Source organism: Cuculus canorus, chromosome 38, assembly GCF_017976375.1.
Source record: "Cuculus canorus isolate bCucCan1 chromosome 38, bCucCan1.pri, whole genome shotgun sequence".
NCBI classification, from domain to species: Eukaryota; Metazoa; Chordata; class Aves; order Cuculiformes; family Cuculidae; genus Cuculus; species Cuculus canorus.
Window position 1 is genome coordinate 1011062 of NC_071438.1, and position 23320 is coordinate 1034381.

The window sequence follows — 23320 nt, forward strand, 5'->3', positions numbered from 1 at the left end:
TGGGGGCAGAGCTATGGGGGGGGTGGTGGAGTTGTTCCCACTTGGGGGGCAGAGCTGGGGCTTGACTTGGGGGTCCTGGGTGTCCCCCACCCCGTAGCGCACACTCTGCCCCACATGTGTGGGGCAGCCAGAGGCGGAGTCAGAGTTCTTTTCCCCCCCTATGGCTGAGGAGGAGGTGAGGAGCCGTGGGGCGGTGCTGTGGGGCTGGGAGGGCACTTGGGGGGCAGAGTTGGAGAGGGTTAGCACTTGGGGGGCGGATCTAGGGGGTGATTGTTGTCACTTGGGGGGCAGAGCTGTGGGGCTGGGGAGGGTATTTTACCCACTTGGGGGGCAGAGCTGTGGGGCTGGGGAGGGTATTTTACCCACTTGGGGGGGCAGAGCTGTGGGGCGGGGGGGGCAAGTTGGTCTCACCTGGGGGGCAGGTCTGTGGGGCCCAAAGTATCCAGTTAGGGGGCAGATCTATGGCGTGTGGGGGTGCTGCCACTTATGGGGTAGCCGCACTCGCTCACATTACGGGGCAGGGGGGTCATTTGCAGACCAGATGTGGGGCACGTGGGATTGAGGGAGTTACGGGGCTGTGGGGTAGGGAGGGAGGGGGGCTATAGGGGGTTGGCTGTGGGGCTGGGAGGGAGGCTGTGGGGCTGGTTGTGGGGCAGGGATGGGGTTTATGGGGCTGGGAGACAGCTGTGGGGCAGGGACAGAAGCTGTGGGTCTGGCTGTGGGGCAGGGATGGAGGCTGCGGGGCAGGGGCGCTCTGAAGCTGGTTATGGGGCTTGGGGGGAGCTGTGGGGCTGTGAGGCGAGCTGTGGGGCAGGGAGGGCAGCTATGGGGTGCCTTCTTCTCCGTGGGGCAGCCGTGCCGGGGGCGATGGCGTTGCCGTGAGGCGGCAGCAGCAGCACCGAGGACGCAGCCGGCCGGTAGGTGTGGGGCAGAGCCGCAGCCGTGGGGTACAGCCGCCCCCAGCCCCGCCCCCTCCTTTGAGCCCCTCCATCTAACTCCGCCCCTTGCTTCAAGCCACGCCCACCCCTTCTATTCCCGCCCGTTTCCCTTCAGACCGCGCGCCGCCCCCCCCCCCCCCCCCCCCCCCCCCCGCGCGCTTTTGTCCTCGCGTTTGTTCGTTTTAAAGAGAAAGAAAACTGCGGTGTCTGTGTGATCGAGGGGGGGGGGGGGGGGGGGGGGGGGGGGGGGGGGGGTGCTCGAGAGGGCACGGCCGGGTCACGTGAATGGAGGGGGTGGGGCCTTGCTGAGGGGTGGGGCGTGCCCAGTGCCTCCCCGAATCTGCCCCATGGGGACCCCCAAGACCATCCCACCCCACAGAGCCCCGTGGGACCCCACACCCATAGGGATCCCCTCAGGGACCCCCAAAGAACTATATAGTCCCAGAGTCCCATGAAAACCCCACAGGGACCTCTTAGAGACCCATAAAGACACCCCCATGGCGTTTTGTGTCCCGGGTGGTTCCATGTTCTCCCATGTTCTAAGCATGTTATTTATTCCCCATGTCCCAAGCATGTTCTCCCATGTTCCTCCCTATCCCCCCCCATGTTCCAGGCGTGTCCACACGTGTCGGGGTGCGTTCAGGGCAGGGGGGGCTCTGGGGCGCCGCCTCCGCCCTCCTGAGGTTTCATCACATCAGGGAGTTCAGGGGGCGATGAGAAGGGGTCGATGCGCAGCACCTCAAAGCCGGACCCTGTGGAAAGGGGAAACCAAAAACCCCTTGTTTCAACCCAAAATCCACTGAGACCGCCAGAGCGGACCCAAAAGCGTGTTTGCAACCAAAACCCACTCTTTTCCACCTAAATCCCCCCATTCATCCTAAAATCCGTCCCTTTCAACCTGAAAAAAAGGTATTTTACCTCAAAACCCCACAGAGACCCCAATATCCCACCAGTTCATCCCAAAATGCCCTCATTTTACTCTGCAAAGCCCCTCATTTCACCCCAACCTCTATTTCACCCCAAAACCCCACAGGGACCCCAGACCTTGTAACACAAAATGCCTTCATTTCACCCCAGAATACCCTTGTTTTACCCCAAAATCCTCCCTTTCGCCCCCCAAAAGAATTTATTTCACCTCAAAACTCCATAGGGACAAAATACCCCCATTCACACCAAAATCATGTAGTTTCACCTGAAAGTGCCCTTATTTAAGCTCCAAAACCTCTCACCCCTAAAAAGAACTTATTTCACCCCAAAACCCCACAGGGACCTCAAAATCCCCTTATTTCACTGCAGAACCCCATTTTTTTCACCCCCAAACCCCTCATTTCACCCCAAAATGCTCCCCTTTCTCCCCCGAAAACCCCTATTTCACCCCAGAACCCCCTCATTTCACCCCCAAAACCCCTTTGCTGTGGGGCAGCCCCTGAGGTCCCTCCCAGCATCCCCGCTATGGGGCAGCCCCACCTGGGCAGCGCAGCGCCAGCCCCACGGTGGCCGGGGCCTGTGGCCGAGCCGTTTGGCTGGTGAAGCCGCAGTCGCCAAGAGTCTGAGCGTCCTCCAGCAGCTGCTCCTCCTGCGGGGCAGACCCACAGCAACCCATAGCGACCCATAGAGACCCATGGCAATCCATAGAGGTCCTATACGGAGCCATAGCAACCAATAGGGACTCACGGGGACTCCATAGAGACCCATAGGGACCCACAGAAAGACAGTGCCTCATAGGGACACACAGCTATCCCACAATGACCCCCAGAGTAACATATAGAGACCCCCAGGGACTCCCCCAGGGACGCAGAGTGACCCCATAGAGACCCCAATGAGACACACTGGGACACATCGAGACCCACACAGACCCCATAAGAGACCCACAGTGCGAATCATAAAGATCCATAGGGACCTCATAGGAACAAGAGAGATCCAGAATGACTCAGAGATCCATAGGAACCCCACAAGGATCTATAGGGACCCACAGCGACCCACAGGGACCCATAAGGATGCCATAGGGACCCCATAGGGACCCATAAGGCCTATAGAGACCCACGGGGACCCCATAGGGACCCACAGCACGACCCACAGAGACCCACAAGGACCCATAGAGACTCCACAGGGACTATAGAGACCCACCTTGTAGAGGCGCTGCTCCTCGGGTGGCCGCTTGAGGATCCCCTCCACGATACGCTTCAGCTCCAGGACTGTGCTTGACTCCTTGGCGTCCGTGAAGATGGTCGTCTTGTGGCGCCGGATCATGAGGAACACGTCCTGCGGGGTGGGTCAGTCAGTTTGGGACTGGGGCTAGTGGGTTAGGAGCTAATCAGAACTAATGATCTGGGGGCATGACTAGTCAATTACGGGCAGCGGCTAGCTAATTGGAAGCCCTAGGTAGTGATGTGGGCACATGGCTAGTGAGTTTGGGGACCACACAGCCCCATCCCTGCCCGACAGATCCATGTTCTGCCTCATAGAGCCACCCCTTGCCCCACAGATCCACATCCTGCCCCACACTTTGCCCTGTAGATCCATGTCCTGCCCCAGGCCCTGCCCTACAGCTGCCCCATAGCCTCACCCCCTGCCCCACAGCTGCGCCGCATCCCCACAGATCCACTTTCTGCCCCATAACCCGCCCTACAGACGGGCTGTCACTCCACAGCCCCACAGATCCACCCCACAGACCCACCCACAGCTGCACACCCTGCCCCATGGAGCCGTCCTGCCCCACAGCTGCCCCATAGATTCACGTACTGCCCTATAAATCCACGTCCTGCCCCATAACCCGCCCTACAGACGCATTGTCACCCCACAGCTGTCCCGTAGCTCCCCCCTGCCCCAGAGCTCCCCCCTGCCCTAGAGCTCCCCGCCCTTGCCCCACAGCCGCCGCACATCTGCCCCTATTCTCACCATGGCGTCCGCTCCGGCCCCGCCAGGTCCGCCGCGATCCCAGCAGTCCCCGCGGTGGGAGGTGCGGGGCTGGCACTGCGCAAGAGCACAAAACCCACCTTCCATATTGGGGAGGTCAGACTGGATGAGGGCGCCATCTTGGGAAGCTCCAACAGACACCATTTTGTGTGTGGAAGGCGCCATCCTGGAGAGGGCAGCCAGACGCCATTTTGTGTGGCCGCCGCCATTTCGGGAAGGGCAAACGGGGGGGACCCAGGCGTGCAGGCCCCACAAAATCAGGGCGCCCCATAGATCCATAGCTGTCCCATAGACACATATTCTGCCGCACAGATCCATCCCCTGTCCCATATAGCCACACCCTGCCCCACAGCTGCCCAATAGATCCACGTTCTGCCCCATAGACCACAGTCTGCCCTATAACTTCCCCCATTGCCCCACACCGTGCCCGACAGATCCACTCCCTGCCCCACAGCTGCCCCATAAATCCATCCCCTGCCCCATAGACCCACCCCCTACCCCCCCACCTGAGGACCAATGGGAGGCTGTGAACGGGAAGGTGGGCGGGGCTTGTCTCACTCTCAGCCAATGGGGAAGCGCGGGGGGCGGGGCTTGCACAGCACTAAGCCAATGGGAGGGTGCACCTTCTGTATGAATGGGGAGCGGCGAGTGGGCGCGGCTTGAGCAGCGAGAGCCAATGGAATACGAGAGGGGCGGGGCTTTGGATAATTTTTTTAAGAGGCTCGGTAGTGGGCGGGGTTTAAGACTCGTGAGCCAATGGGGGCGTGGTGGGCGGGGCTTACCCGCGCGAGACAATGGGAAGCTGCGCGTGGTGGGCAGTGGGCGGGGCTTGTCTCGCGCGCAACTGAGGCGGAGCGCCGATCCCGCCCCACGTGATGTTACGCGGGCGATGGCGGCGCTGAACGGGGCGGTCGAGGCGGAGGGCGGCGGCGGCTGCAAACGGCGATACCGGGCGCTGAAGAGGCGGCTGCGGCTGCTGCTCTACGTGAGCAAGAGAGGGCGGGAAAGGGGGTGAAAAGGGAAAAATGGGGGGAAATGAGGCGAACAGGGGTGACGATGGGGTGAAGCGGGGAAAAAGTGAGGCGAAAAGGGGCAACAATGGGTCGAAAAGGGCAAAGATAGGGCGGAAAGGGGTGGAAATGGGGTGGAAAGGGCAAAATGGGGTCAAAAGGGGAAAAGGGAGGCAAAAAAGGGCAAGGATGGGGCAATAAGGGCAAAGATGGGGCAAAAGGGGCAAAGATGGGGCAAAAAGGGCAAAATGGGGTGGAAAGGAGTGAAAAAAACCTAAGATGGGGTAAAAATGTGGTGAAAAAGGGAAAATTATGTTGTAAAAGGGAAAAATGTGGGCTGAAATGGGGAAAATAGGGTGAAAAGAGGCAGAAATGGCATGAAAAGGGGAAAAAGGGAGGCAAAAAGGGGCAAAGGTGAGGTGGAAAGAGCAAAAATGGGGTGAAAAAGGGCTAAGATGGGGTAAAAATATGGTGAGAAGGGAAAATATGGTGAAAAAGGGGAAAATGTGGGGTTAAATGAGAATGGGGTAAAAATGGGGTGAAAAAGGGCAAAGATTGGGTGAAAGGGGGGATAAGGGCAAAAAATGGGGTGAAAAACAGAAAAGTGAGGTAAAAAAGGGAAAATTGGGGTAAGAAAGGGGTGAAAATGGCAAAAGTGGGGTGAAAACCAGCAAAAATGGGGGGTGATGGGCAAAAATAGCAAGAAAGGGGGGGGGAAACAGCAAAAATGGGATGAAAGCCAGCAAAAATGGGGCAGAAAAAGGGAGGGAGGGGGCAAGAATGGGGTGAAAAAGGGCAGAGATAGGCTGAAAAGGGCGAAAATTGAGTAGAAACGGCAAAAATGGCCCATTTTTATCCCCCCTTTCTCCTATCCAGGAGCAGGAATGCTTCCAGGAGGAGCTGCGCCGCGCCCAGCGTAAGCTCCTGAAGGTCTCGAGGGACAAAAGGTACCAAAAAACACCCAAATTAACCATATGTGCACCTCCAAAACTGACCTCCCACCTACAGCCCCCAAGAGCCCCCAAAACCACTTCTGAACTCCCTAGAGCCCCTGAAAAACCCCTCCCAAGTCCCAGAGACGCCCAAAACCACCTCTGAACTCCCTTAGAGCCCCCCAAAACTCTCTCTTTCCCCTAGTCCCCCAAAACCCCCCTCACAGCCTCCCAAAATGATTTACGCCCCCACTGCCCCCCAAAAAACCCTTTCTACCCCAAAAAAACTTCTCTTAAATCCCCTCCCAGCCCCCCTAACACCTTAAACCCACCCAGCCTCCCCCACAGTCCCCCAAAATGCTTCACTCCCCCTGAGCCCCTCAAAAATGCCTCTTACCCTCCAGTCCCAACCCCCCTGTTAAAGCCCCCTCAAAACCCCTCCCAAGCCTCACAGCCCCCCAAGACCACATCGTGACCCCTAGAGACCCCCCCAAACACTTCTTAAACCCTCCTACCTCCCCCGACATTACTCTGAAGTGCTTTATGCCCTCACAGGCCCCCAAAAACTGCTCTTAAACCCCCCAGTCCCCCAAAACACCTGTCACAGCCCCTTAAAATGCTTTATTCCCCCTGCACAGCACCCCAAACCATTTCTTGTCACCCGCCAGCACCCCAAAAATCCCTCTGAACTCTCCATGAGCCCCCCAAAACCATCTCTTACCCCCCACAGCACCCTAAAAATGTCTTAACCCCTCCCCAACCCCCCCAAAGCAGCCCTCAAAAGCCCCCCCCAAATCCCTGGGGGTCCCTTTCCCCCCCAGTTTCCTCCTGGACCGTCTGCTGCAGTACGAGAACGTGGATGACGATTCCTCCGGTAACGAACTAGTTAAAACACCTTGGTTTTGGGGTAGAATACCTGAGTTTCAGACTAAGACCAGAATTTTGGGGGTAAAAACCAGAATGTTTGGGGTAGAATTCCTGTATTTTATGAGTAAAAGCCAGAGGTTTGAGGTAAAACTAAAAACTTTGGATGGGAAACACCTAAATTCTGGGGTAGAATCCCTGATTTTTGGGGTAAAACCCGGAATTCTGGGATATAATCTAGAATTCTGTGGTAAACCCATTTTTTGGGGGTGTAAAAACAATTTGCAGTAAAATAGAACAGGGGTTTTGGTTAAGAACGTAAAATTTTTGGGTAACCCTGGAACATTTAATTAAAAATCAGAATTTCAAGGTTAAAATCAGGAATTTGAGCTAAAAACTAGGGTTTTTTTGGGTAAAACTCAGAAAATTTGAGGTATAACTCAGAAATTTTGGATAGGAAAGACCAAAATTCAGGGTAAAACCCCACGTTTTGGGGTATAATCCAGAATTCTGTGGTAAACCACATTTTCAAGGGGTAAAACCAGTTGTGGGGTAAAAAAACCCCAGTGTTTGGGGGGGATAACCTAGAATTTTTAGGTAAAAACGCAAATTTTTGAGTAAAAATCAGAATTTTGAGGTAAAATGAAACATTTTGGATGGGAATCTCTGAATTTTGGTGTGAATTCCCTGAAGTTTGGGGTAAAACCAGAATCTTGAGGTAAAAACTATTTTGGGGCAAAAGACAAGAGGTTGGGGGAGGGGGGAGAATGTTGGGAGGAAAAGCAGAAATTTTGGGAAAGGAAAAAATTAATTTTGGAGAAGGAGCAGAACTTGCGGAGATTTTTGTGGCAAAGAAATTGATATTTGGGTGAAAAAAGATAAGAATCTTGAAGTAAAAACTCTACAATTAGGAGAACCCACTCCATTTTTGGGGGAAAGATGTGATTTTTAGGGGAAATAGAGAATTTAGAGGAGGAGGAAGAAAAAGGCAATTATTGGGGAAATCAAACAATTTTTGGAGGGAGCAAATTTTCAGGAAAAAATACAATTTTGGGGAAAGTGAAGCAAACTTTTTTTGCTGGAAAGGTGAGAGTTTTGGGGGGAACAGAATTTGGGGCAAGAAGACTACAAAATTGGTAGAAAAAAAATTAAGTTTTAGGCAAAGCACTCCTTGATTTTTGGGAGAAAGGTGGTAAAGGGGGAAAGCCACAATTTCAGATAAAACCACAGCAATTTGGAGTAAAAATAAGGATTTGGTGAGAAATAGGATTTGAGGGGGTGTGAGGACAAGAGGGCAATGACCCCCACCCACAAGGTTTTAACCCTCTTCCCTTGTTTTTGCCTCAGATTCAGAGGCAACAGCATCGTCTGAGAACAGTGACGGGGAGGGGGCGAAGGAGCCGACACCTGCCAAGAGGTAAGATGGCGGCTGCCAGCACTTAAGATGGCCGCCAGTGCTAAAGCCAGGGGCTGCCAGCATCCAAGATGGCCACCCCTCCTTGGGGCTGGGTGTGGCCTTAAAATAGGGGCTGCCAGAATTTAGGATGAGGCCTACAGTGCTGGGTGGGGTCGTAAAATGGCTGCCAGCATTCAGTGTGGCTCTGCCAGCAGCCAAGATGGTGTCTGCCACCGCTCAACATGGCTGCCAGAGCAGGTGGGTGGGGTCTCAAGATGGCTGCCACCAGGGGTGCTGCCATCATCTAAAATGGCCACTGCCAGCAGCTAAGATGGGCACCCAGGCCAAAGGTGTGGCCCTAAAATGGCTGCTACCACCACTCAGGATGGCGGCCCCCATGGGGTCCCAAAATGGCTGCCCCCGAGGCTAGGCGGGGCCCTAAGCGTGGGTGCCGCCATCATCCAAATGACGCCCACCTGGCCCTGCCTCCCATGCTCTCTCTCTCCCCCCGCAGGTGCCACTCGCCCTCCCCGCCCCCACCTGCCCCCCCCCCTGCCCCGGCCTCCTCCGGCGCCCTTTGTGGTGAGTGACCCACAGCCTGCCCCGTAGCGACCCACAGCCGGCCCCGGAGCGACCCATAACCTGCCCCATAGAGACTCATAGCAATCCATACCGCCCCACAGATGCCCCATAACTACCCCATAGCCCCAGCCCCACATCCTGCCCCATTACTGCCCCATAGAAACCCTATTGCTGCCCCATAGACACGCCATAGCTGCCCCCCCAGCCCCATAACCAATCCCATAGCCTCATCTCCAGCCCCATAACCACCCCCTAACTTCACACCGTGCCCCATAGTCCCAGTCCCATAACCACCCCATAGCCTCACACCCTGCCCCATGACCACACCATAGGCACCCCACAGTCATCCCCCCCAGCCTGCCCCTCTGCAGGGGGGCCCCACTGACACCTTCCCCCCCAGGTGGGGTCCCCCCCCTTTTCCCCGTTCCCCCCTGAGCCCCGGCCCCCCCGGCCCCGGCCTGGCCCCACACGACGCCACCGCGGCTCCCGGCGACCCACGGTAACAGGGGCATTTGGTGGGGAAATGGGGGACTTGGGGGGCACTTGTGGGGTATTTGAGGGTCTGGGGTGAGGCATCTGTGGGGCATCTAAGGGGTCACTTAGTCACTTAGTCTAAGGGGTCACTTGGTTATCTAAGGGGTCACTTGTGGGGCTGGGGAGGCACTTATGGGGCTGGGAGGGCACTTTGGGAGCCATATGGGTTAGTTGGGGGGGCGCTTGTGGGGCTGGAATGGGGGTAATTGTGGGTCTGAGGGGTCACTTGTGGGGCTGGGGGGCACTTTTAGTGCCATATGGGGTACTTGTGGGTCACTTGTGGGTCTGGGGGGTCACTTGTGGGGCTGGGGGGTCAGTTGTGGGTCACTTTTGGGGCAGACGGCGCTGGCGCCCCCCGAGCCGCCCCCAACACTGCCACGGCGGCTCCTGAGCGACGGTCCCGAGGGCAGCGACGGCGATGGCGGTGATGGCGACAATGAGGATGATGACAACGGCGATGATGAGCTCGTCATTGACATCCCCGAGTGAGGCAGTGATCGGCTGTTGATTGGCCATTGATCGGCGATCGATGGGCGATTGGCAGCCCCGAGGGATGGACTGGGGGGACTCAGCCCCGAGGGATCGATTGAGTGATGGATTGAGTGATTGACAGCTCCAGGTGATCGATTGAGTGATCGACAGCCCTGAGTGATCAATCGAGTGATTGAATGATAGCCCAGAGTGATCGATTGAGTGAATGACATCCCTGAGTGGCCAGTGGATTGAGTGATTGGCAGCCCCAGAGTAATCGAGTAGCAATGAATTAGCGATCGATTAACACCAGTTTGGGGAAAAAAACCAGAATTTCATAGAATCATGGAACCATAGAATAGTTTGGGTTGGAGGGATGTTAAAGCCCATCCAGTTCCAACCCCTCTGCCACTGGATCAGGCTGCCCAAGGCGCATCCAACCTGGCCTTGAACACCTCCAGGGATGGGGCAGCTACAGCTTCCCTGGGCAGCCTGGGCCAGTGCTTCACCCCTCTCATGGTGAAGAAATTCTTCCTTATGTCCAGTCTAAATCCACCCCTCTCCAGTTTATCCCTGTTCCCCCTGCTCCTATCCCCGCAAGGCTTTACGAACAGCCCCTCTCCAGCTTCCTCATAGCCCCTGCAGGTCTCCTCCGAGCCTTCTCCAGGCTGAACAGGCCAAACTCTCTCAGCCTGTCCGCCGTGCTCCAGCCCTCAGATCCTCTTTGCAGTCCCCTCTGTTCCTGTTCCAACAGCTCCATCTCCTTATGATGAGGATTCCAGAACTGGACACAGGACTCCAGATGAGGTCTCACTAGAGGGGCAGAATCCCCTCCCTCCTGGCTGCGCTTCTTTTGATGCAGCCCAGGAGACGGTTGGTTTCTGGGCTGTGAGTGCACGTTGCTGGCTCGTGTCGAGCTTATCAACCAGCGCCCCGAGTCGTTCTCAAGGCTGCTCTCCATCCCATCATCCCCCATCCTGGATTGAAACTGCCCTGACCCAGGTGTAGGACCTTGGCCTCGTTGAACCTCATAAGGTTCTCCAGCCCCACTTCTCCTGCTTGTCCAGGTCCCTCTGGATGACATCCTGTCCTTCTGGTCTGGCAACTGAACCACTCAGCTTAGTGTCACCTCCAAACTCGCTGAGGGTGCCCTCGATCTCGCTGTCAGTATCATTGATATTGATATTGAACAGCACCGGTCCCACAGGGACCCCTGAGGGACACCACTCGTCACAGATCTCCCTCTGGACGTTGAGCCATTGGCTCTTTGAATATGACCATCCAACCAGTTTCCTACCCACCACCCACTGAATCCAGATGTCTCCGATTTAGAGAGAAGGATGTTGTGGGGGATCGCCTCAAAGGCTTCACAGAAGTCCAGACAGATCACATCTCTTGGTTTACCCATCTCCACTGCTGCGGTTACCCCATCCTAGAAAGCCACCAAGTTGGTCAGACAGGACTTTGCCCTGGTGAAGCCACACTGGCCGCCATTCATGGCCTCTCTGCCCTCCACGGGTTTTAGCAGAGCTCGGAGGATCTGTTCCATGAGCTTCCCAGGCACACAGGTGAGGCTGACAGGTCGGTAGTTCTCAGGGTCATCTTTCCCACCTTTTTTAAAAATGGGGACAGTGTCGCCCTTCTTCCGATCACCGGGGAGTTCTCCTGACTGACGGTACTTTTCAAATATCACAGAGAGTGGCTCGGCTGCCGCGTTTGCCGATTCCCTCAGGACTCTGGGATGCCTCTCATTAGAGATGTTCAGGCTCCTCAGGTGGTCACGAACCTGATCGTCCTCTACTGTGGGAGGGGGTCTCCCTGCCCCCCATCCCGGTCCCTGATGCCCCTCGAGGGGTGAGGAGAACGGTTATCAGTGAAGTCTGAGGCAAATAAGTACCTCAGTGTTCTCGCCTGGTGATACGTGATCTTCCTCTTGATGGACGGACCTGTAGAAGCCCTTCCCGTTAGTCTTTGCTTCCCTTGCCAAGGTCCGCTCCAGCTGCGCTTTCCTGAGTTCATCCCTGCTCACCGGGGCGGCGTCTCTACGCGCGTCCCAGGTTCCTGTCCCTGCTTGCACCGCCACGGCAGCTCCTTCTCCTTTAGTTTGACCAGCCACGCCGGTCCCTTCCCGGGGAATTTGGGGGAAAAAACCCAAACATTTCAGGTGGGAAAAATGTGGGGGGAAAAATGGTGTCAAGAGGGGAAAATGGGGTTTTCTGTGGAAAAAAAAAATGAATTTTGTGGGTTGGAAATATAAAAATGATAAGTTTTGGTCGAAAAATGGTGGGGTTTGGGTGAAAATGATGGAAAGTGAGAGAAAAAATAATTGGGAGGAAAATTGGGGAAGAAGCCCATTTTGGGGGGAAAAGAGGAATTTGGGGAAAAATCAGCTTTTTGGGGTAAAATGTTACTTTTGGGGAAAGGGAGAAATCTCTGAAAGGAAAATTAAATTTTTGAAGGGAAAAAACCATAGTTTTGAGGGAAATGAGGGGGGAAATGGAATTTTGAATGAAGATTTAGGAGGGAAGGGGGGAGGGATGGAATGAGGGGGGGAAAAGGCAGATTTTTGAGGGGAAAAAAAACAATTTTGTGGAGAAAATGATAAATTTGTGGAGAAAATGATCGACTTCGGAGGGGAAAAAGTGGAATTTTGGTCAAATGTAAAAAGGGGGAAAACCGCGATCTTGAGAGGAAAAGCCCAGAAATGGGAGGGAAGGCGGGGGGATGGGTGGGCGATGACATCACGGCTCTGGCCCCGCCCCCAAAGGCAAGGAGGGGTTTCCCGCCAAGGGGAGGGGGCGGGGCCGGACACCATGTGATCTCCCAACCGCAAAAGGCAGAGCCCTGCCCCTCCCGTCACGTGACCCCCAAATGGGGCAGCTCGCGACGTGACTCCACAAACGCTACGCCCCCTGTCGCCCATTCTCAACCCTTGACCCCTCAACTCCCCCTTCCCCCATTCATAAAGGAAACGGAGCCCGCGTCTCTCAAAGCCGCGCCCGCTTCCCCTCTGGGACCCCTTAAGCCCCAACCCCTTCCATTCCTAAGGGCAGAGCCCCGCCCCTTCTGCCCACGTGACACCAAGCACCGCTCTCTCTCATTCATAAAGGGGCGGAGCCATGTCGGGAGTTGAGGGTTTTTATTGGGCCCCCCTTGGCCCCGTCCCCTTCTATGGGGCAGCACCGCCCCACAGCGCCGTGGGGCATGAATGGGGGCATCGTGGGGCAGGAAACCGGGGGAGAGGGAACGACGTGGGGCAGAGCTGCTCCATAGCGCCGTGGGGTAGGGACGGGGGCTGCGTGGGGTAAGGGGGAGGCAGAGCCGCCCCACAGCGCCGTGGGGCAGGGAGGGTCCTCGACGCCGTGAGGCTCCTGAATCCGTGGGGCGGGGAGGCCGCCGGCCTTGTTGCCGTGGGTCAGAGCCACCCCACAGTGCCGTGGGGCAGGGAGGGCTGTCGTCATCACCGTGGGTCACGCCATGGGTCGCTCACCAGGCAGGGCCGGCACTGGGCGCCCCCTCGAGGGGCAGTGCTGGGGCGGGGGGCGCAGGGGGCGCCATGGGGCAGGGCTCGGCCGAGCCTGGGGGGAGCCCTGTGACCCACAGTGACCCACACCCTGACCCGCAGTGACCCCACCCTGCCCCATAGCAACCCAGAGTGACCCCCAGGGAACCCATAGCGACTCAAAGGGACCCCAGTGACCCCACTCTGTCCCACGGCCATCCCACAGTGACCCACAGCGACTCCACCCTGCCCCATAGCTACCCAAAATGACCCACAGCAACCCAGAGAGACCCCCACCCTGCCCCATAACCACCCCACAGCCCCCCTAAAGCCTGCCCTGCCTTTCTCACTATGGGGCAGCCCCCCCTCCCAAGGCTCTATGGGGCACAACTGCCATGCTATGGGGCAGACAGGGCTGTATGGGGCAGGAATCTCACGTTATGGGGCAGACAGGGCTCTATGGGGCAGGATCCTAGGCTCTATGGGGCAGACAGGGCCCTATGGGGCAGGACCCCAGTCTCTATGGGTCAGAAAAGGCTCTATAGGGCAAGCCCCCATGCTCTATGGGTCACCTCTCTCCCGACCCCTGCTATGGGGCTGCCCCACACGCACCTCCCCCCGCGCCGGGCCTTGCCTGTGGGGCCCTCAGGGCTGTGGCGTGTGGGGTGCGGGGCCATCGCCGTGGGGCACGGCACCGCCGTGGGTCTGGAGGTGCCCCCCAAGCTGGGCTGGGGTCTTGCAGTGAACCCCGCAGAGGCGGCAGCGCAGTGGGGCGGGGGGCAGCGCGCCGTGGGTCTGCCCCACATGCGCCCGCAGCTGTGCCGCCGTGGGGAAGCCTGGGGACAGACCCACGGCGCCGTGGGGCAGCAGCCTGCAGAGCCTGCGCCCCACAGAGCCTCTGCCCCATAGAGCCTGGGGGTGTGGGGTAGGGACCCATAGAGCCTGGGAGCTGTGGGGCAGGAGCGGTCTGCCCCATAGATTTGGGAGCTGTGGGGCAGAGCCTATGGAGCCTGGGGCTGTGGGGCAGCAACCCCTAGAGACTGGGAGCTATGGGGCAGGAGCCTGTGCCCCATAGAGCCTGGGACTGTGGGGCAGGGACCCACAGAGTTGAGGAGCTATGGGGCAGGGACCCATAGCGCCTGTGCCCCACACACCCCCTGCCCCCTAGCACCGGGGTTGGTGCCTCTGCCCCCCATCCCTGCCCCATAAAAAGCAGCGCCCCATAGTGCCAACCCCTTCCTGGGCTCCACACCCCACACCCTGCCCCATAGTGCCCCACACAGAACACCCAATACCCCCTCATGCCACTCCATTGCCTTAAACCCACTCTCCCTGCCCCAAATCAACACCACAAACCCAATCCCCTCTCTGCTCTCCCTACCCCACACCCCTGCCCCATAGTGTCCCCATATCCCTGCCCCACAGAGAGCACTCAACCTCCCCCTTTACCCAGCCCCACTGCCCCAAACTCGTTCCTCCTGCCCCACAGCACCCTCCCTGCCCCACACCCTGCCCCACAGCCCCCCATATCCCTGCCCCGTGGCTGCCCCACACCGTGCTCCACATCCCTGCCCCACAGCACCCCGCAGAAGGCCCAAACCTCCCCGTCCCCAACTCTGTGGCCCCAAACCTGCCCTCCCCCCCCCATGGCTGCCCCATAGCGCCCCACACCTTTGTCGCAGAGGGCGCAGGCATGGCCAGGGCCCTGCCCATGCACCTTCATGTGGTCGGCGATGTAGGCGGCACTCAGCAGCTTCCCGCAGACGTGGCACGGCACCTTCTCCTCGTGCCGCACCGCGTGTGCCCGCAGCCGGTCCTTGGTGGCGAAGGCAGCCTCACATGTCTGGGGGGAGAGAGACGGGGCGCTATGGGGCAGCCATGGGGCAGAGGGGAGCTGGGGGGTGCTTTGGGGCCATAGCTGGGCCCTAGGGGCCTTGCATGTGTGGGGTGAGAGGGGATGCTATGGGGCACCCATGGGGCAAGCAGGGGTGTGTGGGGTGCTATAGGGCAGTTGGAGCCCAGAACGTGCTGTGGGGCAGCTTGAGCTCAGGAAATGCTATAGGTCGCTGTGGCCCCTATGGGGTAGGCTATGGGTCACCTATGGGTCTCTAGGGGTCCCTATGGGGCTATGGGTCGCTGTGGGTCGCACCTGGCACTTGAAGGGCCGCTCCGTGCTGTGCACCTGCCGCACGTGGCTGTTGAGGTGGTCAGGCCTGGGGGAGGTCAGACCTGGCTGCTCCCAGTGCTCCCAGTTCATGCCAGTCCCCCCCAGTCCCTCACTGGGAGAGGCTCTTGCCGCAGTGGCTGCAGCCGTAGGGCCCCCCAGTCCCTCCCAGTCCCTTACAATTCCCTCCCAGTGCCCACCATTTCCCCCCCAGTGCCTCCCAGTCCCTTCCCAGTCCACCCCATTTTCCTCCCAGTTGCCCTTTTTTCCCTCCTAGTGCCTCCTAGTTCCTCCCAGTCCCTTCCAGTTCCCTCCCAGTGCCTCCCAGTCCCCCCTGGTTCCCTCCCAGCACCTTCTAGTCCCCCCTATTTCCCACCTAGTGCCTCCCAGTCCCCCCCAGCGCCCCTGCGGCTCACCGGGAGAAGCTCTTGCCGCAGTGGCTGCAGCCGTAGGGCTTGTGGACGGCGCCGTCGTGGCAGCGCACATGGTAGCTCATGCGGTCCTTGCGCTTGAAGCGCTGCTGGCAGACGGGACACTGGTACGGCTTCTCGTCTGAGTGCGACAGCTTGTGCCGGTTGAGGTGGTAAACATCGCGGAAGGCCTTGCCGCACATCTCGCAGGCGTGGCTCTTGCGGGCGCGTTTTGGTAACGCCGAGGAGGATGGAGCTGCCGCCGAAGAATCGGCTGCCGGCGCCGCCAAGCCAGAGACGCTCAACAAGCTGAGAGGAACCATGGTGGGCATCTTCATGGGCGCTGGGCGCGGCGGGCGGGCACCGCTGTGGATGGCCTCATGCCGGCGCAGGTTGTAGCCGTTCTTGAACTCCTTGGCACAGAGCGAGCAGATGTATGGGCCTTTGCTCTTGGATTTGCGCGGTGGCGCCGGCGGTGGCGGAGGAGGAGGAGGAGGTGGTGGTGGTGGTGGGACGGGATCGGGTGCTGCCACAGCAGGTTTGAGCGCAGCGGCGTCCACCGTGGTGGCGTCCGGCGGCGTGGGGAGAACCGGGAGCAGCTCCACCTGCAGCGGCTCCGCTGACGGCGCCGGAGGGGGTGCCGCCGCCTGAGGAGACACCAGGACCAGCAGCTCCAGCGCCCGTGGTGGCACCGGGGCCACCAGAACCAGCAGCTCCAGCACCTTCTCGGCACAAGAGCCACCAAGACCAACGCTTGCATTACTCGTGGTGGCACCAGTATCACCAGTTCCATCTCTTCCGTCACTCATGGTGGCACCAGTTATCGCCAGTTCCAACTCCTCCATCACTATTGGTGTCACCAGTATCACCAGTGCCAACGTCACCGGGTGTCACCATCCCCACCAGCGCAGCTCCAAGTTCCAGCTGCGCCACCAGTATGACCAGTATCACAACTGCGAGCACCACCAGTGCCCCCAGTATGGCCAGTATAACCCTGCCCTCACCCCCCAGTAACAACACCACTACAACCACCACCAGTGCTCCCAGTATGACCAGTACGGCCACGTGAGGATGCGCACTGGTGTCCCCATTCCCTCCAGTGCCACCAGTATTCCCAGTATCACCACTGTGAGCATCACCAGTGCCCCCAGTGTGGCCAGTATCACCCTGTCTCTGCCCCCCAGTGCCCCCAGTATGACCAGTATAACTCTGTCTCCTACTACCCCCAGTGCCACCAGTGTACCCAGTAACATCAGTATCCCCACTATAACCACCACCAGTGCTTCCAATATGACCAGTATGACCCTGTCCCTGCTCTCCAGTGCCCCCAGTGTGACCAGTACAGCCACTGTGAGCTTCACCAGTGCCCCTAGTATGACCAGTATAACCCTGTCTCCACCCCCCAGTGACACCAGTGGCCCAGTATCATCAGTATAATCCTGTCTCCACCTCCCAGTACCACCAGTATGCCCACTGTGAGCATCACCAGTGCCCCCAGCACTCCCAGCATGACCAGTCTGACCCCGTCTCCACCCCCCAGTGACACCAGTGCTCCCAGTATGACCCTGGTTCTGCTCTCTAGTGCCACCAGTATGACCAGTATAACCCCAGCACTCCCAGTACGGCCACTGTGAGCATCACCAGTGCCACCAGTGCTCCCAGTATGACCAGTATAACCCCGTCTCTACCCTCCAGTGCCACCAGTGTCTCCAGTAACATCAGTGTCCCTACTACAACCACCACCAGTGCTTCCAATATGACCAGTATGACCCTGTCTCTGCTCTCCAGTGCCACCAGTACTCCCAGTATGACCAGTATAACCACGTTTCCACCATCCAGTGCCACCAGTACTCCCAGTACCACCACTGTGAGCATCATCAGTGCCCCCCGTATGACCCATATGGCAAGTATAACCCTGTCTCCGCCCCCAGTGCCACCAATATCCCCATTGTGAGCATAACCAGTGCCCCAGTGCTCCCAATATGACCAGTATAACCCTGTCTCCACCCCCCAGTGACACCAGTGTCCCCAGTATCACCTCATCTCTGCCACCCAGTGCCATCAGTATTCCCACTGTAAGCATCACCAATGCCCCAGCGCTCCCAGTATCACCAGTATAACCCTGTCTCTGTCCGCCAGTGCCACGAGTGTCCCCAGTAACACCAGTATCCCCACTGCGAGCATCACCAGTGTCCCAGCACTCCCAGTACCACCAGTATAACCCTGCCCCCGCCCCCCAGTCCCCCCAGTGCTCCCAGTACGGCCCTCTGAGCATGCGCACTGCCTCCCCATCCCCTCCAGTCCCCCCCCCATCGCTCCCAGTCCCCCACTGTCCCCGCCCCCCCCCATTGCTCCCAGTAGAACACCCCCCCCCGGGGCGGTACCTGGAAGATGAAGCTGCTCCAGTTCGCGGGGTCCATGGCGGGGCCGGAGGGGGGCGAGGAGGGGGGGGGAGGGGGGCGAGAAGGGGAGGGGGGGAGGGGCGGGGGGGGCGCGCGCGCAGAGCGAGGGGAGGGGGAGGGGCGGGGGGAGGGAGCGGTCTGAGCCCCCGCCCTGCGCGCGAGCCCCTCCCCGCCGCCGCCCCGAATGGCGCCGCGCCCCGTGCCGGCCCCGCCTTTAGGGGGGCGGGACAGGGGTCACGTGACAAAGAGGCGGGACACGCCCCTACCGCGCGCCGCTAGAACCACATGACCCCGCCCGCCGCGCCCCCCCCCGCACTTTACTCCGCCTCCCGCGCGCGCCCCTCGAGTCACGTGACGCCCGGCCGGCGCGAGCGCCACGCAAATCACGTGACCCTGCCCAGACGCGCCGACGCCGACTTTAAAGGAGTCACGTGATCGAGAGGACGAACACGCCCCCTCCCGCGCCGCTTGGATCACGTGACCCTGCCCAGCCGCGCGCCCCGCGCTGTCCGCTCCTTTATAGGGGCGGGGACACGCACGGAGGGAAACGCCCCCTCCCGCGTGCCGCTCGAAACACGTGACTCCGCTCCCCGCGTTACTCCACCGCCCACGCGCCACGGGAATCACGTGACCCACACCGCACCCTGCCTTTAAAGGGCCGGGCGGGGGTTACGTGATGAAGGGGAATGACACGCCCCCTCGCGCTCCGCGATAACCACGTGACCCACAGCCACGCCCACGGGCTTCCTCTCCAGCGCTCGCCGCGAACCACGCGACCTCCGCGTGACCTCGCATGCCCCCGCGAACCACGTGACCCCCATCCAGCCACGCCCCCGCTCTCTCTTACCCCCTCGCGTGCCACGTGACCCACGTGACCCCGCCTTCCGCGCGCTACTTGAACCACCTTATCCCGCCCCGCTCGAACTTTCCCCCCTCCCCCGTCGCTTCCTGCCTTTTTTCACCATAGGTTCTCGCCGCCATTTTGTTGTGCGGAGGCCATTTTGTGCTACGAGAGTGCAGTCTAATTCCCCCCCATTTCCCGCCTTTCTGCTCCCCCTCGCGCCGTGGGGAGGAGGGAGGGGGGAGTTCACCGCTAATGATGGGGGGTTGGGGGGACTCTGGGTTCGGGGGTGTGTGAGAGGCTTTCAGGGGATGTTTTGGGGCAAATTGAGTGGTTTTGGAGGTTCTTTGGGAGGGTTTGAGGGGGGTGTGATAGATAATCCAGACCTAAACAGGATTCCAATCAAAGCCCACAATTTATTAAATAAGTAGAGGCAGGCAAACAGCGCTGGGTGCGCCGGGAGTCTACGCTCAACCAAGATGCACACCGTGCAAAACAAGGTAACTTCTTTTATAGCTTAGCTTTAGTTACATGTTCATAATGGGCGTTTTTCCCTTACAAACTCTCCACCCCTGGGTTGCGCAGGCGTAGTAGTTCTTCTAGAAACTTCTCCGGTGATCGAGAGATCTTCTATATAATGATTAAGTCCCTTACTACCCATGCGCAGTAACAGTAATTTTATGCAACACAAACAGGTTCAACAGAAAAACACAGCAGACCCTTTTTTTCCCAAATAGAAACTTCATACATACCATCCTGCTCTCCCTAAGTTTGCGGTTATACAAGGACAAACAGAATAGCTAAAGATTACATATCACCCTGTGGTGCCAGCATTGCTCCACACTGACACGAATCAGGTGAACACATTTCACAATCCCCCATTTTCTTTTTTATAGTATCGATTCGTGTCTTTGCTTCTAATCAAGTCAATATTCGCCGAATTGGTATCAATTCTGGATCTTCTTTTGCCTTTAATATCATCAGGGAATGAGTTTCCTCTTTCCCTGATTCTGGATCAATAGGTATTGCAGTTATCTGCATTCCTCGTATAACCGAGTGTATTAGTCTAGTAAAACAAGGTATTAAACATGGAATTAACAATCCTCCACATATCCCCAATACTACCATCCCAATTTTAGTAAGCCAGTTTTATAAACATTTCCCATAATGCCTCTAGATTGATTCCATTCCAAGTCTGAACTGGGACATGTGCAATTTTCTTCATTTCTCTTATTAGTTCACGTACAGCTTCTCCTTCATCATTAATTTCTAAACAACAATTACTAAGGTTAAATTTTCCACAAACACCCCCTTCTTGTGCTAGCAATTAATCTAAAGCTAAGCGATTTTGATACAAAGCAGTTCTCATCTTGGTGTTTTGTTTTGCAATTAGTCCAAGTGCATCTCCAGTTTTATTTACAACTATTTCTACTACAGCTTGTAATCTAATTATTCTATTTAACATATATATTGGTGTCCTATAGCACCAGGACCCATCTTCTGCCCATGTAGCTGGATCAGAGTAGGCAATAATTCTCTCGGGAGGCCATTCATTATCTTTCCAGTTTCCGATTTGTAGGCTTCGTTTATGGCCCTGATTTATAGGTAACAGGAAAAAACTTGGCCTTATAGTTCCTAATACACAGGATCTCACCCAATTTTTTGGCAAACATGCATAGGCTAGATTACCACAAATCCAATAATGTCCTTCAGGAGTTGGCCGGCCTTTTGGTATGTTTTTCGCATTGGTCCAATTCTTAAATTGCCCATTCATCTTCAGTGGGTTTCCCCACTCATCCCATTTATTCTGAATTTCATTCCATAGGTAACCTCTTTCACACTCCAGATTACCTACTTGTTTTTCATCTTCTTTTAAATTTTGCCAATAAATCCTCCCAATTATACTTGTTTGGAGTATCCATTCTTGTTTCCTATTACCTTTTTCCCATTGTTTTCCATACTCGGGGATCACTAATGTTGCTTTCCATAGCCTCCCACGGCCATCGTTCACCTTGATTTGTCCCACCACAAACATAACAATTAGTGACATTCAATGACTTAGCAATGTTTTCAGCCAGATTTACAAATAAATTCTTAGCAGCTGTGGGAATTTCATATTTTACTCCTGTCTCTATTTCATGATAAAATGAATTAAACAATAACCGGTGTTGTATCAACTCTCTAGATTTTTCTTTAATTATTATCTGTAAGACAGCTCCCGGGTCTTCTTCAGGTCCATAAATCAATAGTCCAATTCTTACATCTTGCTGTTTCCATTGTTCTGGATTCCAAATAGTCAGATTAACAGGGTTACAAGAATGAGCTGTGCAGTTGGGGAGGGCTAATCCTTTTCTTATCTCTGCTTTTGATTCGGTACCCCTGCGTTGTTGAGGCCATCCCCATCTAGGAGCTGTACTCCAACAGGCGCAATTCCATCCAGTGCCTCCACAATCGTAATAGCTCCTGGCAATCTCATCTAAATCACTGATATAACAATTGGAGGGTGGTGACAACTTAGGCCTGGGGCATATATACTTCTCACTTTTGCTATAATATTTTCTCCAGCCCATGTTTCTGCAATTAGAATACGGATCATCATCAATAGCGTCACATGCGTCAAAAGTCACCGACACTGGGGTATTTAAATTGGCTATAACTTTGCTTGTTCCAATCGATCTACCTCCTTCAGAATTTTTCCTTGTTTCTATCCAATACCGTTAGGGCAGTTCTTTTGGATCATAACATACAGTTCTGTTCCCTTCTCTACACAGAGCATATTGGGTTAGGTTATGAATACAACTTCCCATTTTTTGGCCTTTACAATCATAAATAGTGTGATAAACCAAGGTCTGAGAGCTTACTCGACCCTCCTAGCAGTCACTACGCATTGACTACAGTTTCTTTGCCATAACCAGAGCCCAGGAGCTTACCCCAAGTAGGACTAGAAGAGGTCCGGTCAAGGCCATAGTGATCGGCGGTCACAACCCGAAGGGGTTGCAGCCCTTGGCAGACTTTTTTAAGCCGCACCACCTGTACCCCTCCGGTCTTGCCCTCTTCCTTAACCTCTCAAGGGGTAATCTTTAATCAAGGAACACTCTCTGGTTAAACTGACAACAATAAAACCTAACCCACAGTAGGTTATGTAGGAGGTTGGTGGCCCCACAGCGAATGCACAAAAACCCTAAACCATTTCTTGGATCAGTACACTTTGCCCTTAAATAAACAACCCCGTTTGCACAATAGACACGCACTGGCCCTCCTCCCATTCACTAACATATTACTTCAAAAATATTCCTGTCCATTAATTCTACAGGAGTAGTTATAATGAAATTCCCATAGCGACTTAGCTTATGCTCCTTGATAAAGGCCTCTTTAAGTTCTTCTGATGGTTAGCTTAGTTTCTCCAGGCTCAGAGGTGACTCCACTCCTTCACTGGACCTTTCACTCGTGACACATGGGTCCATCCTTTTTCAGCAGTTCTCACAGCCGTTTCTGTAGCTAATAAGACAAGAAAAGGTCCCTCCCAGAGGGGAGATAAGGTTTCCTCCTTCCATGTATTTATCAGAACCTTATCTCCCGGTTTTAACTGATGAATTGCAAATCCCAGTGGTGGTGTTTGAGCCATCATCCTAATCTCTCTCAACTCTTTTAATCTTTTTCCAAGAGTTACTATATATTTTTGAATGCTATGATCTTCAACTACATTGTTCCCCAGAGGCATCCCTTGGGAATAGGGCATGCCATATAACATTTCATACGGCGATAATCCAGTTTCACTGTGTGGCTTAGTTCTTATGTTTAATAGTGCCAACGGTAAGCATTTTGTCCAGGGCATCTGTGTCTCAATCATTAATTTAGCCAGTTGCTGTTTTATTGTTTGATTCATTCTTTCTACTTTCCCCGAGCTTTGTGGGTGCCACGGAGTGTGATATTCCCACTGAATACCTAATGATTGACATAATAATTTTATTATTTTAGAAGTAAAGTGTGTGCCTTGATCAGAATCAACGTACTGGATTATCCCGTATCTACGTATTAAGTGCTCTAATAAAAATTTTACCACCATCTGGGCCGTAGCCCGCGCTACAGGGTAAGCTTCTACCCATCGTGTTAAATGATCCACTATTACCAATAGGTATTTTACCCTCCCGACCTTGGGCAATTCAGTGAAATCAACCTGTACTTTTTCGAAAGGTCTGTAAGTGGTTTTTCTTCCTCTCATGGCTGCTTGTCGAAACACTTTCTTGTTTATCTTTTGACAAGTTAAACATCCTTGTGTAATTTGCTTTGCTATTTCAAAAATCCCAATACAGCCGAATTGTTTAAGGAAATGGTCGCTTAATGTCTTTGTACTCCAA

The 23320-nt window shown here is 55.9% G+C and overlaps 3 protein-coding genes across 10 annotated transcripts; 1 reads left to right on the forward strand and 2 right to left on the reverse strand.

Annotated features, from left to right (window-relative positions):
- Positions 1–1475: 1475 nt before the first annotated feature.
- ELOB (elongin B) lies at positions 1476–4695 on the reverse strand. Of its 2 annotated transcripts, none has more exons than XM_054053053.1 (5): positions 4637–4695; positions 3837–4020; positions 3066–3200; positions 2406–2514; positions 1476–1690 (listed from the first exon to the last, which is right to left on the reverse strand). In XM_054053053.1, exons 2-5 carry the CDS (start codon positions 4017–4019, stop codon positions 1578–1580), a joined length of 540 nt encoding a protein of 179 aa, XP_053909028.1. In that variant the 5' UTR covers position 4020; positions 4637–4695; the 3' UTR covers positions 1476–1577. The 2 variants fall into 2 exon arrangements, with proteins under 2 accessions (XP_053909028.1, XP_053909027.1); XM_054053052.1 differs by lacking the exon at positions 4637–4695 and adding an exon at positions 4478–4496 and having other exon boundaries at positions 3837–3911.
- Positions 4696–4710: 15 nt separating this feature from the next.
- INO80E (INO80 complex subunit E) lies at positions 4711–12114 on the forward strand. 3 transcript variants are annotated; one of them, XR_008447546.1, is made up of 7 exons: positions 4711–4839; positions 5741–5811; positions 6618–6670; positions 8008–8077; positions 8571–8638; positions 9512–11211; positions 11339–12114. XR_008447546.1 is itself a non-coding variant. In XM_054053051.1 (6 exons), exons 1-6 carry the CDS (start codon positions 4744–4746, stop codon positions 9598–9600), a joined length of 447 nt encoding a protein of 148 aa, XP_053909026.1. In that variant the 5' UTR covers positions 4711–4743; the 3' UTR covers positions 9601–12112. The 3 variants fall into 3 exon arrangements, 1 of the variants encoding a protein (XP_053909026.1); XR_008447547.1 differs by lacking the exon at positions 11339–12114 and adding an exon at positions 9039–9137 and having other exon boundaries at positions 9512–9652; XM_054053051.1 differs by having other exon boundaries at positions 9512–12112.
- Positions 12115–12752: 638 nt separating this feature from the next.
- Positions 12753–18165, reverse strand: MAZ (MYC associated zinc finger protein). 5 transcript variants are annotated; one of them, XM_054053078.1, is made up of 6 exons: positions 18104–18165; positions 15726–16366; positions 15295–15358; positions 14817–14988; positions 13780–13981; positions 12753–13221 (listed from the first exon to the last, which is right to left on the reverse strand). In XM_054053078.1, exons 1-5 carry the CDS (start codon positions 18137–18139, stop codon positions 13791–13793), a joined length of 1104 nt encoding a protein of 367 aa, XP_053909053.1. In that variant the 5' UTR covers positions 18140–18165; the 3' UTR covers positions 12753–13221; positions 13780–13790. The 5 variants fall into 5 exon arrangements, with proteins under 5 accessions (XP_053909053.1, XP_053909055.1, XP_053909056.1 ...); XM_054053080.1 differs by lacking the exon at positions 13780–13981 and having other exon boundaries at positions 12756–13233; XM_054053081.1 differs by lacking the exon at positions 13780–13981 and having other exon boundaries at positions 12758–13221.
- Between the last annotated feature and the right edge of the window lie 5155 nt (positions 18166–23320).